This window comes from Galeopterus variegatus, unplaced genomic scaffold (assembly GCF_000696425.1).
Source record: "Galeopterus variegatus unplaced genomic scaffold, G_variegatus-3.0.2 Scaffold2696, whole genome shotgun sequence".
In the NCBI taxonomy this organism is placed as follows: Eukaryota; Metazoa; Chordata; class Mammalia; order Dermoptera; family Cynocephalidae; genus Galeopterus; species Galeopterus variegatus.
The window spans coordinates 19,567-32,463 of record NW_007728807.1 but is presented as its reverse complement, the minus strand read 5'-3'; the positions used below and the strand labels follow the sequence as shown (position 1 = coordinate 32,463).

The following is a 12,897-nucleotide window of genomic DNA, read 5'->3' as shown; positions in this document are numbered from 1 at the left end:
TCCACATGGGATCCGAACCCTTGGCAGGAGCGAACCCGCGCTCCCAAGCGGCGCACTCTCCAGTGCACCACCGGGCCGGCCCTCAGGTGGGACTTTTAACCTGGTATTGTAGACATGCCAAATGGGGAAACAGCTCTTGCTTCTATACTCACACCACAACTCTCCAGATTGCACTTCTGACATCATCTGTGCGTGGTCTTTTCCAACACCAATCAATTCTCCAGTTCCCTGTGGACACCAACTGGCTGTCCTACTATTTCACTCAATTCTGACACTGTCTACCTGGAGTTAGTATCAGGCCCCACAGGCGAAGGGTTCAGTCCCGAAGGATGGCCCCCATGTCAGACACTGATCACAAGTCCAGGTTGTCACCTGTGCTTCTGACCAACAGACTGTAGATTGGAGGTTCCCACACCCCCTTTGAGTTTGATGATTTGCTAGAGTGGCTCCCAGAGCTCAGCGAAACGTTTTACTTATGTTTACTCATTTATCACGAGGGATACGACTCAGGAAGAGCCAGATGAAGAGACGCACAGGGAAGGGTGTGGGGAGGGGTGTGGGGAGGGGCGTGGAGCGTTCTTTCCCTCTCAGGGCTCTTCACCCTCTGGGAAGCTCCATGTCTTCACCAGCCTGAAGCTCTCTGAAGCAGTCCTTTTGGATTTTTGTGGGGGTTTCATTACATAGTCAGGGTTGACTAAATCACTGGCCATTGGCCATCAACTCGACCTTCAGCCCCTCTCCCCTCCCCAGAGGTCCAGGCATAGAGGGAAAATTTCCAACCCAGTGATCATGGCTTGGCCTTTCTGGTGACCAGCCCTATGCTGAAGCTACCTAGGGGCCCTCACGAGGGTTCTTTCACTAGCATACAAAAGACACTCATCACTCAGGAGAGTCCAAGGGTTTTAGGAGCTGTGTGCCAGGAAATGGGGCTGGGGGGATGGGGCAGAAACCAAATATGTATTTCTTATTATGTCACACAGGCTTTATATAACTGGCTTTCTGGGAGAGGTGGAATATTTTCTTGTTAGCCATTCCAAATCATTTTGGATCCAAGGCCTCTTTCTGAAAGTGCTTATATACAAGCAAAAGTAAAGCCACTCACATTGTGGACATTGGGATTCTGTGGCTTAGCGAGTCCCACCTTGGGTTCTGGAAGACGGATTTGATTCCCAGGCAAGGCCAGCCATGTAACATTGTACAAGCCACTTGGCCATGCTGATCCTGATTCCTTACTGTGGAATGGGGAGATAACACCCTCTATCTCGTGGGGTGGTTTTGAGGCTCCAGATAAATGCTATGAGTTACCGTAGCACGGCAGGCACATGGCAGGCAGTCAGCATGTGGGTGAGTTAATACTCTTTCCCGTCATATTGCACGAGAGCTGAGAGAGAGACTAGGGAGAGAGGCTGACTTCTGCTTGTTAGCCTTACAGCCATTAGATCTATGGGTGCCACAGCATATCTTTGAAGTGAGGGATGTTAATGCCATATTCCCCTTCCAGGAATGGCGTGACAGTTAAAGGAAATGGTTCCCATAGAGATGAGGGTAGAAAGTCAGCCTACAGGTAGAGTTATGCTCTGTCGGCCAAGCTGTTTCTGCTCTTAATTTCAACAACATATGGTGTTCCTCTGGTTTGTGCTACGATCACAATGTTTACAAAACCCAGATCAGAAACGACCGAGGTCCTCATCAGACCCAGGGGAGCTTTCCAGTGTGTAATGGTGGGTGTGTTCCTCTCCCCACAGCTCTGCGAGGAAGCGCTGAAGGATGGCTGGACCAGGTGAGTTACCCGGCTAATGCACTTGGGTTTCCCAGATAACTGCGCACAACACCAGGGACTCAGTCAGTGGTGAGGGGCCAAGATTCATAAGGCACCAGCAAGGCCAGAAGCAGGCTGGCACATAGGCTGAAGAGAAGCTTAAACCTTGGCTAGGCTCTTTCTGTAAAGACAAGATGTGAGTCCCAATTAGAACTTTAGAACATCAGAGTTGAGGGCCGGCCCGGTGGCGCACTGCTACAGTGCGCTGCTTGGGAAGTGTGGCGGTGCTCCCGCCGAGGGTTCGGATCCCACATACAGACCGGTTCCCGCTCCCTGGCTGAGCGAGGGGCGGGCGCAGCACCGAGGGTTGCGATCCCGTTGCCGGTCCCGGCCCGGTATGGGCGCGACACCGAGGGTTGCGATCCGTTGCCGGTCACGAAAAAAGACAAAAAGGAAAAAAAAAAAAAAAGAACATCAGAGTTGAGACCTTGGAGATCACTGATTTCAAGTCCCAATCTAGGATAGACATTCATTCTTAATGATCTGAAGCAAGTGTTGATTCACATGTTCTTCACCTGAACATCTCCAGAGGTAGCCAGCTTCACTTTGCAAAGCATTTTTCTATTGCTTAAGGGCACTAAGTGTTAGAAAGGTATTTAATGTCACGAACGCTTTGCTTCCATGTAATGTCCAGCCACCGGTCCCAGTTCTTTTCCATGGAGTTGAGAGCCAGGCTCCTCCTCTTCCATTCGAGTGACAGCCCTTTCCACCCCCCAGGCCACTTCCTTTCCAGACTGACCATCTGCACCTCTCCCCTCTGTCTCTCGTGTGCTGTTGTGGACCCCATCGCATGCCAGGATCTTCCTCTGGATGAACTGTGGTTGTCAGTGACCCTGAATCCTGACAGTACACGATGCAGAGGAACCATCTTTCCTCTAGTTCCTGTCACTATGAGTCCACCAGTGCAGCTCGCAGTGGCACTTGTCCTGTGATACATCACCAGTCTGCTTATCTGACCTGCGATGGGTCTGGCCGCCGAGCCTCCTGCTCCTGAAAGTGCGGTCTGTGCAGCAGCAGTGTCGGCGTCACCTGGAGCTAGTCAGAAATGCAGAGTCCTGGGCTTTCCCCAGACTGGCTGCACTGGTCACTGCACTTTAACAAGATTCCTGGGTGATTCATGTGCACACTGTAGTTAGAGCAGCACTGAATTCTTGTTTACCCCTCAGCTAAGTAAAGGGTTGAGGAGTGAGAACTCATTGCAGGAGGCAGCCTGAAGCGGCGGAAAGAGGCTTTGACATCTGATGCAAGCAGAATCAAATCTTGCCTTTTTCCCTCCTCCCCTGCAAGTACCTGCTGTGTGATCATGGGCCAATTGCTCAACCTCTCTGAGTGAAATGGACATAATGTTAACTTACGGTTCTCCTCAAAATTGCCTTATCTGACAAGGACCGGCACGGGGTGCGATTCAGAGCAGATGCTCAGTGAGTGCTGGTTTCCTGCCCTCCCTCCACATACCCAGGAGAGGCTGCAGAGAAGGCTGTGGAGAGCTTTCATGGGCCTCCCAGCACAGGAAGCCTGGCATCTGGAGGCTGTGGCCTGCCACCCTCTCTCAAGCACCATGGTCATGCCCTTGAAGCTCCCACCTGGTATAGCCATTTCTTCTTTAGTGGGTTTTGTGTTGAGCACCGGGAGAGAGCGGCAGTAGGTGCCTGAGTGTGTTCGGCGCTGTGCAAGCCAGGGCTCTTTGTAGGCAGAGGTTGGACACTTTGGAAAGTAGAGGGAGGACCTCAGCAGTCCCAGGCTCTGGAGCAGCAGCCGTGTCACTGAGTGCACAGCTGGAGAGGCTGCTAAGCAAAGCAGTGGATGCCGGCCCAGTGCAGTGGTGTGTCCCCTCCTCTATGTGGCAGTGTCCACACTCAGGCCATCGACTCTTTCCTGACCACTGAAAAAGCCACCTTGGTAGAGTCAGAGGGAATGGATGTAGAGGCCCACATCTCAAGAGAATAGCTGACGTCAAAACAGACCAAGGAGATCTCCCTGCAGATGGCCAGGTGTGGTGTGAGCAGACCACTCCACAGAGGCTAAAGCCACTCCACTGCGCTTCATCACTGACCAAGTCACTTTCCCTCTCTCAGCCTCGGCCCTGCACACGGGGAACAGACCATCCCTGTGGTTTCCTCTCACCGAGTTCACACGAAGCCCTCCGTGTAGGGCCGTGCAAATGTAGGTACTTTGTAAACCGTACTCCCTGTCCGGGCTACAGCGTGGCTCAGGCAGCGTCCTCTGTCAGCCACGCCCATCTTCCATTCTGACTGTGGCTTTTTCCTTCTCGGTTCCTTGTCATGGCACAGCAAGAACTCAGTCGATTGTATTAAAGCTCTAACATCTCTCTCCAGTTCTTTAACTGCAGGTAATAGACAGTCATTGCCCAGGCACTGAGCAAAGAAATTAAGTTTACAGGGTTATTGTCAAGTGACTTGCCCAAAGACGGAATGAGCAAGAGGTTGCTAGAAATGTGGTCTGTGAATTGACAGAGACAGTCACTTCTGCAGAAAATCCCAGTGGCTTTGATGTAAACTACCAAACCAAATGTATGTTGTAGGTTTAAAGTAAAGGTTGGTGCAGATCTCCAGGACGATGTGCGCAGGTGCCGGCTCATCAGAGACGTGATTGGACCAGAGAAAACTTTGGTAAGTAGCCTGTGACCCCGCCGAGAAACAGCAGCCTGCAGCAAGCCTTTGTCCTGGGCCAAAGATCAACTCACGTCCAGCAAGGATTAGAGAACATTGAGATTTTAAAACTTCCTCTCAGACAAAGTACAGCCCTATAGTCCTGCAGCAGGGGAACTCCAAAACACAACAGCGAGGGGACTGATAGCTTTAAATTCTCTTTTTCTTTTTCTCTTTTTCCAGGGACCACTGGGCAAGAAAGTTTTAAATTTTTTAATTCTGCAGAACAGTTAGGGATTGTTCCTTCTTGCTAACGTTGATTGCACCTGAGCAAACAGGTCTCCCATTGGCACCCTGGTGTGTCAATCATTTAATCTCCCCATGTAGCTCATTTCCCCATTTGAGGAAATGTCAGAACTTTGGCTACAATAAATGTAAGGACCAGTCATTCCTGACGTTGTATTTTTATAAAACAGTTCCTATTATGTGTAAAACATTTTCATAAAAGAAAGTCACAATAAGATGATTTTGTGAAGTTTTTGAGGCTTGTTTCATAAATTAAAACAGAAGTTTGGAGTCCTTGACCTGGGATCAGAAGTCCCATGATTTATACATGAATTAATGCTGCTTTTGCTTATGAGATCATCCTTATCCAAATAATTGATAGAATTTTGTTCCGAGTGGACTGTCCTGTAGTTCTCGTAGTGTATGTGAAGTTCTCACCACTTATTACAGTGTATGGGGATACCCATTTCTGAGTCTGTCTTCTCCAAGCAGGGTAAGGCTGGGGATGGCGGGCATGGAGGGCCCTCTCTTGAGCTCGGCACATGCAGCATCTGGCTTCCAGGTGAGAGAGCAGTGCACAGAGAACCAGGCCTTGGAAGGAGAGGCCTGGACTTGAACTCAAAAACTGACTTGACTTAGTGTTCTTGAGCAAGTTACTTAACTTCTCCACATGTCAATTTTCTTCTTTGTAAAATGGGTTAATATGAACTGTCGCATGGGTTTATTATAATGTTAAATGGTACAAAATCCACTGAGTGCCTACTGGAGCAAATGCTTCATTAATGGTAGAGTTTGGGTTATTTATTATTTATTGTCAGACACATAGTGGGCAATAGTGACTAGTGAACAAACTTAGTGTTGACTGTACACAATGATTCAGAATGTAGTAAAAAAAAAAAACAGTTCCTAAAAATAGAACTAACACTACAGAACCTCAGGGCCAGCAAGTGTGTCCCATGGCCTGCCCAGGGCCCTTCCAGACATCACAGTGGCTCTTACTTCTCCAAAAGACAATGTCTGGAGCCAAAGTTCCAGTTTCGGTGGCTGCTTTTTGGCTCCTTCCGTCAGGGCTGCGTGTTGGGCCCCAGCAGAGGAAATGTCAGGGGAGTCTGCTCAGCAGCTGGTGGCACAGAGTGACAGCCTTTCCTCCCTGGGAGCCACAGCCTGCACCGAGGTTAGCACGGGCAGATGTAGCCATGAAGGGCCTCTCTGTCCTTGCAGATGATGGATGCCAACCAGCGCTGGGACGTGCCTGAGGCAGTAGAGTGGGTGTCACAGCTGGCCGAGTTCAAGCCGTTGTGGATCGAGGAGCCAACCTCCCCTGATGACATTCTGGGGCACGCTGCTATTTCCAAGGTAGATAAACTGCTGCTCCTGCAGCCGCTGTGGCCATTTATTTTTCCCTTTCGTTTTTTAGGGTGGGGTGAGAGATCCTAAGATTCTTTTGCTTGTCCCTTTTACTTTTCCTGATAAAGTAGCTGAAGTAATTGTAACATGTGGTAAGTATAGAAGTTACAGACCTGACGTCATTTTACCCACTTCAGCGTGTTCACTGCCCTTATTTGCTTATTTTAGAGAAAGGAAGTTCCTGAAGGTCAAAAGGCAGCCAGCAATCTGAAGAGTAGTAGACATGATTCCCGTCCTTTATAAATATAGAAATGTCACTGATATTTAAATCCTTTATTCCCTCTGAATGAAACAAAAGGTGTAGATTCCTCTGGGTGACTCAAAATGAAAGGGGAGCTCAGCAAAGGTCAAGGTCGGGCCTCCTCAGGAGAAGCTGCCTGTTTCCCAAGAGCCCTGGAGACGAACCCGCCCTAACTGGGGTCTGGCATCCCTCCCTTCCAGGCTTAGAAAGAACCTGATATGTCAGAACATCTGAGAAACATCCTGTCTCAGGGGGAGCCTCCCATCTCCCAGGTTTACATCACTGATCTACAACGCCGGAGAACACCACCTGGTTAATTTATATAGAGAACTATAACTTCTAGATTTTTGTATCCTCTGGCCGGAGCAAGCTCCATCTTGAGCGAAAAGCTGCTGGCTGAATGAGGAGTCGGGGCAGGGACTGGTGTGGGACTTCACTGTGTGATGGCATCAGACCACCACGGCTCGCCGCGTCCATCCAGGCTCAGGTGTGCCTGCTTCTGGCACCAGCAGTGTCGGGGCTCAGCCTCCACCTGCCCCCAGGCAGGGCCCAGCCTCTGATGCCCTTCGGTGTTTTCACGTGGCAACCCTTTCCCTACACCATGCCATGGGGTCAGTACGTTCCTTGGCTGATGGCCACGTCCTGCTGCCTAGGAACATTTTCTCCTGAGGTGACTTTGCATAGCTATACTCTGCCTCACTATGTGTTGATCTTAGAAATGTAACTGACTGAGGAGTCTTCGTTCCATAAACTCCGGTGCTGCTGGGGAGCGGGGCCGGGCTTAGACCCGTTCTTCTCCAGCCTCTCAGTCAAGCAGCACCTGATCTGCCCTATGGGGGACACTCTCCCAAAGCCTGTGTTTCAGGAACCCCTGCTCTCCAGAAAGAAGGGGCTGAGAAGCAAGGAACGCTGTAGCTGGGACAGCGGGACAGGGCCTCAGGGAGGGGCGGCAGCAGCCGGCTTTGCTTGTGCAGAAGCCACACCCTCCAGGGACAGCTGGGACAGCAGATGGTCCAGGCGGGGGCTGTGGGTAGGATCTTCCCTCCTCCCGGGGCTTGTGGGGGTCGCTGCACCCTCCTGAGTGCCCACTGCCCACTCGGGCCTGGCCTCCACCCCGCAGAGCCTCCTCACCTCTCTGGGCTTCAGCCCCCAAGGTTTTGCTTACCAGGAGGCCTGGCCTCAGCAGGCATCCAGGTGGGGCTGCCGTTGGAGCTCTGTCCCCAAGGAGTGTAGCACAGAGCGGGCCCCTGCAGGTTCCCCAGCACGCAAGTGACATGGGGTCGGCGGGGACAGAGGTGATGTGGCTGCCCGCAAGATAGAAGGCACCGAGGGGAATATGGGAGGCGAGGAACGGGCAGGAAGAAAGCGAGGCAGGGACGGGAGCTGGCAGGCTTTGCAGTCATCTGGGGGGATGAAGGGGGTGGCGGCTGGGAGGGAGCAAGTGCAGGAGACACTGACAGGGAGGACGGGAATGTGGTACCTAGTCAGTGCCAGAAACACCTGTGCATTAAGATGGTAGAATGGGTGTCACATGGCCTTTCCTCCTCCCTGCTTCCCTTTCTCCCTCTCTCTTTTGACAGGAAGAACCAAGGGCACTTAAATTAGAAATTTGAGGAAACAAAAAGTGTTAGCACGAGAAGGTACCTTAGAGACCCAGAGCTCAATCTGAGACCTTCTGCAGATGAGGAAGCCAGGGCTTCAGGTGGCACATATGTGACTTCTCCAAGACCACCCATCCTGTGAGAGGCAGGACACGTATGGGAATCAGGGACACTTGGCTCCTAAATTAAGGCATTTTTCTACTGAGAAGTTGGCTGAATCTAATGATTCAGATGCGTCCTCCGGCTCTGGAATCAGCCTAGAGTTCAAACCCCGGCTCCACCACTTTCTAGCTCTGTGACCCGGGAGCAGTCCTAGCTGTGCACGCCTGTTTTCTCGTCTGTAGAATGGGGAGAGTGATGGCTCCTCTCCCAGTGGGTTGTGACCAGGAATCATTTAAGTCAGTGTTTTGCACAGTGCCCGACAGGCAGTAAGAGCTCAGAAAGAGTTAGGTGTTGGTGTCATTGATATTATTATCCCAAACAAAGGGAAGGAACACCAGGGAGAAACCAAAGATGCCTGAGGAGAGGAACTGGATTCACAGTCCAGTGGAGGCTACGGGGGCAGGGGGAGAGCCCAGGTGACAGGTGAGTGGGTAGCTTTCAGGGGTCCAGTGAGAGCAGCAGTGCTGTGACCAGGTGAGGATTCCAGCACCTCACCAGGTGAGGAGTTCTCCTGGTGAGCAATGGTCTCAGTCTCAGCCTAACCTGCAAAGCAGGATCTGAGGCCACCCACTGAGCTGGAAGGGAGAGCATTTGGGGATTGACAGAAACAAGGGAGAGATCTAGAATAAGCACTGAAGGGAGACCACAAGGAGGGAATACAGGGAGTGGAAGGAGTCAGCCAAGGTTGGACTCCATGGGGCCATAAGGAGCCACTGCTGAGCGGCCAGGGCTTCCCCCAGTTCCACAGCAGTGCACAGGCCCGGAGAGGAGGGGCACAGCAGAGCTTGCTCTGGGCCGCAGAAGGAAATCTGCAGAGCCAGGTCCAGGAAGGGAGCCGGGGCGTCTGAGCGGGGCCTGCCTTTCCCTGTGCAGACACCCAGCCCTCCCATATCCACACACGTTCCCCTTGACATCCTTCTGCCAGTCTTGAAGCTTTGCAGGGCTCAAGAGCAGGGATGTTTCTTTCTTCAGCTATAAAAGTTTTTAAACATTAAGAGTTGCTGTTCAACACTTAGGAAAATAACAGGCTGCCTTTTCTTTGTAGGCACTGGCCCCGTTAGGAATTGGAGTTGCCACAGGAGAACAGGTGAGTGATGTCTCTTTGGGGCCAGCACACACTGACCACCGACTGAGGACACAGTCCTATGTTAGGCCCCATCACCTGTTGTATTTTGAGTTGTGAAATTTCTGTCTTAGAAATTGGGTCATTTTACAACACTTAACATTAGAGTCTGGAGTCAGATAGAGTCAAAAGTTTGGCTTTTTCCACAATTCCTATGACGAAGGTCGTTTATCTTTTTCAAAGTGTCTAATCAACATTGACAAAGCAGCAATTTAAAGTTGCTATTGCAAGGGCTTAAAATGGTTTCAAGGAAGCCAGCTTGCAGATTGAATAAACTTGATCATGTTCACGTTTTGTGCTTATAAACTAATACAAGTGCCTGCCAAATCCTGCTGCAGCCAGCCCGCTGTGGAGCATTGTGAGGAACAGATTCTCAGTTTTCCCAGCAAAAGGAGCAATGCCGCTCTGCATGGTTTTATTTTGTCGTCCAGGCCACCTGCTCATTGCTGTCACTGTCTTTCATCCTGATTCTCTTCTTCATCTCCCACTTGCCAGTCAGTGTGACAGTTATTCCTTAGTCAATGGCGAGCCAGCATGAAGCTTACCTGACTCGCACTGCTCCGTGAGCGGATTCCTGAAGACTAAGCCCACGTCCCCGCCTGCACGATCAGGGCTGGCCTCATGCTAAGCGAGAACAGAAGAAACACAGCCCAGGCTTTCTGAAGGCCGCTGAGGAGTGGTGTGGAATTGCTGCAAGACCGGGTTTAGCGATCCTGAAGGCCAAAACTGACTCTGCTGTTGGTGTTATTTTTAATTCTATTTCCAGTGCCACAATAGAGTGATATTTAAGCAACTCCTCCAGGCGAACGCCCTGCAGTTTCTCCAGATTGACAGCTGCAGACTGGGAAGTATCAATGAGAACCTGTCAGTATTGCTGATGGCCAAAAAGTTTGGAAGTAAGGGGGCCAAGACCAGTCCTCCCCCACCCCCATCCGACACCTGTGGTTCCCTCCAGGGTCTTTGCAATTCATACAAGTCTGTAGTTTGACATTTTGATTTTTATCTAACTCATTTAGCCATAATTGGGGAATCTTTGGTGATTTTTACCCTGGAATATCATCCCTAATTAATGAATGATTTAATCACCTGCAGGTAATAAGGAAAACCACAGGGCTCTTTTTCATCCCTTTCTCTCTCTGCCCTACTCTTAGATTTAATAGAATTCTGTCTTCACTTTAGTTCCTGTCTGCCCCCACGCTGGTGGTGTTGGCCTCTGTGAACTGGTGCAGCACTTGATTATATTTGATTACATATCAGTCTCTGCAAGCCTTGAAAACAGGTCAGTAATGTGGCATCAGCAGATACTTTCCATTTCACTAGTGTTCCCCAATCCAGGCCAGATCTTTTAAAATTCTGCTTTCGTGACCAGAGATGCCGAGAAGCTTGTCCACTGGCACAGCCAGTGGGTTTTGCTTCCACTTCTCCACATGGGGCAATAACCACCAGACACCCGCCGATGAATAGTCACTTTCTTTCCAGAAGGGTGGTCTTGGGTTTAAGGCAATAGCTACGCCAATTGTCTGGTTGGGATTATTGTTAAACTCCTGCTGACATAGCCAGTTGTACAGCTAGGCAATTCATAACTAAAGCCAAAATGTTTCATTGTTTTAGTTACATTAAGTTTTCCATGTATATTGTCAGGACTAGGGGTTAGGGCCCACAGACCCTTCAAACCTATCGTACAGACTGGGTCACAGACACCTCACATAGCCTGGCTGGGTCACCAGACCCCTCACACACAGGCCCATGCTCTAGGTAATTGGGAAAGAGCCTGGGAGCCATTGGCAGATGACACAAGTTCAGTTCTCAGTTTCCTTGGCAGTGGTGGTAGCATCCCAGGGGTGGGGGGCATTGTGGATCAGAGCCACTCGTCCTTTGTACTTAAGTCCATAACCCAGGACACCTGGGTGCACATGGCAATTACATTAGACAGTAACCAAGGAACACCTGGGTGCACATGCATATTTACATCAAATGCTCAGCAAGATTCTGAACACCTGAGGGGCCCTGACCATTCTCCTATATTTTCCCTACAGATGGCTCTTGGTAGTGATTCACTTTGTTTAAGTACATTGGGCGGTGAGGTTTGCAACCAGAACCCCTCCCTCAGCCAACCCGTTCCCGACTTTCTCAAGCCCCGTGTAGGGAAAATACAGGACATGGTCAGTGCCCCTCAGATGTTCAGAATCTTGCTGAGCATTGATATAAGAATGCACGTGCCCTCAGGCCTTCCTTGGCTATTGTCTGTGGGTGCGCCGGGCACCTACGTGATTCTGGTTTGTCTGACTAGCACCCAGGTGTCCTGGGTTATGGACTTAAGCATAAAGAATGAGTGGCTCTAGTCCACAAGGCTCCCCGCCCCTGGGGTGGGGCCTACAGGAAGGCTGAAGGCTGTTGTTGCAAGCTGTCGCTGCCAGGGCCCCTGGGACCCTCTGGGAGGCCGCCGCCGCCGACTGAGCTCATGTCGACTGCCAACAGCTCCCAGGATCTTTCCCAACTACCTAGCTTGTGGACCTGCATGTGAGGGTGACCCGGCCAGGCATGTGAGGGGTCTGTGACCCAGTCTGTACAACGGGTTTGAAGGGTTATGGGCCCTAGCTCTAGCAATACAATTGGCTATGTCGGCAGGGTTCCAACAATTGCCTAACCATACACCCCGCTTTCATCATATGTCTCTTCTCTCCTTTCCTGACACTGGAGTCTTCCACAATCTGGCTGCATCTTCATTTAGTTTCATTTTCTCAACATGCTCCAGGTGAGCTTTAAGTTAGGACAGTCTCCTAGTCACCTGCACACACATGGCATTGCTTCTTATACTGTTCTTGTCTCCTGGAATTAAAGGTATCACAGAAAGGTCACGAAGTATAGGAGAGCACTTCAAAAAGATCACAGGGTCTGGCCGGTTAGCTCAGCTGGTTACAGCGTGGTGTTATAACACCAAGGTCAAGGGTTCAGATCCTTATACCAGCCAGCTGCCAGGAGGGGGGAAAAATTCATGGAAAGACTCATTATCTTTTCATCACATTTTTCCACTAACTTGTTGAAGTACTCTTGTATAGCGAAAGCATAAAAACATGCATGGAAAAGCCAAACACCGAACTCAAGACTGAGAGAGAGAAACAGAGAGAGAGAGATGGGACCCGTCAGGGCACACAGGGCTGTCAGTTGTAATTGTAATGGTTTCTGTCTTCAGCTGGGTAGTAGGTAGACAGGTGCTGCCTTCTAACATGCTGCAGCTATTTTCTACTATTAAAAACAAGAACATTAGATGGGGAAAGAAGAAAACCTGGGCCTCCTTGGTTAAAGTTGCCACTAGTTATTTGATCTCACACAAGTCTGAACCTCAGTTCGTTCATCTGGAAAATGAAGGTTGGGACTAGGTCATTTTTCTTTCCCTTCCAACTAATATTCTGGATCTGTAGCGAAGAAAGTTAACATTCCTCAGTTCTGCTTTTGCCCTCCCTCATGCAATTCCTGCCTTTGGGACAAAGGGAGAGGTTCTGATCAACCTCGAAGGGTCCTTGGAGTCTTGAGGCATGAGGAGGGTCACCCCTGCACCTCAGCACACCATGTCCCTGGACACCCACTGAGGGGAGATAGTGCCTCTTGCAGGCTTCCCTGCTTGGGAATGGCCCTGTGCAGGGAAAGCC

The 12,897-nt window shown here is 50.4% G+C and overlaps 1 protein-coding gene across 1 annotated transcript in view; it reads left to right on the top strand.

Moving 5' to 3' along the window:
* Positions 1 to 12,897, top strand: part of ENOSF1 (enolase superfamily member 1) — a 20,003-nt gene that overhangs the window by 4,292 nt on the left and 2,814 nt on the right. The window contains exons 5-10 of the mRNA XM_008582687.1: positions 1,667 to 1,780; positions 4,362 to 4,449; positions 5,935 to 6,069; positions 9,170 to 9,211; positions 10,014 to 10,143; positions 10,427 to 10,526. Of these exons, the coding sequence (XP_008580909.1) occupies positions 1,667 to 1,780; positions 4,362 to 4,449; positions 5,935 to 6,069; positions 9,170 to 9,211; positions 10,014 to 10,143; positions 10,427 to 10,526 (609 nt within the window). The remainder of the gene's footprint in view (positions 1 to 1,666; positions 1,781 to 4,361; positions 4,450 to 5,934; positions 6,070 to 9,169; positions 9,212 to 10,013; positions 10,144 to 10,426; positions 10,527 to 12,897) is intronic.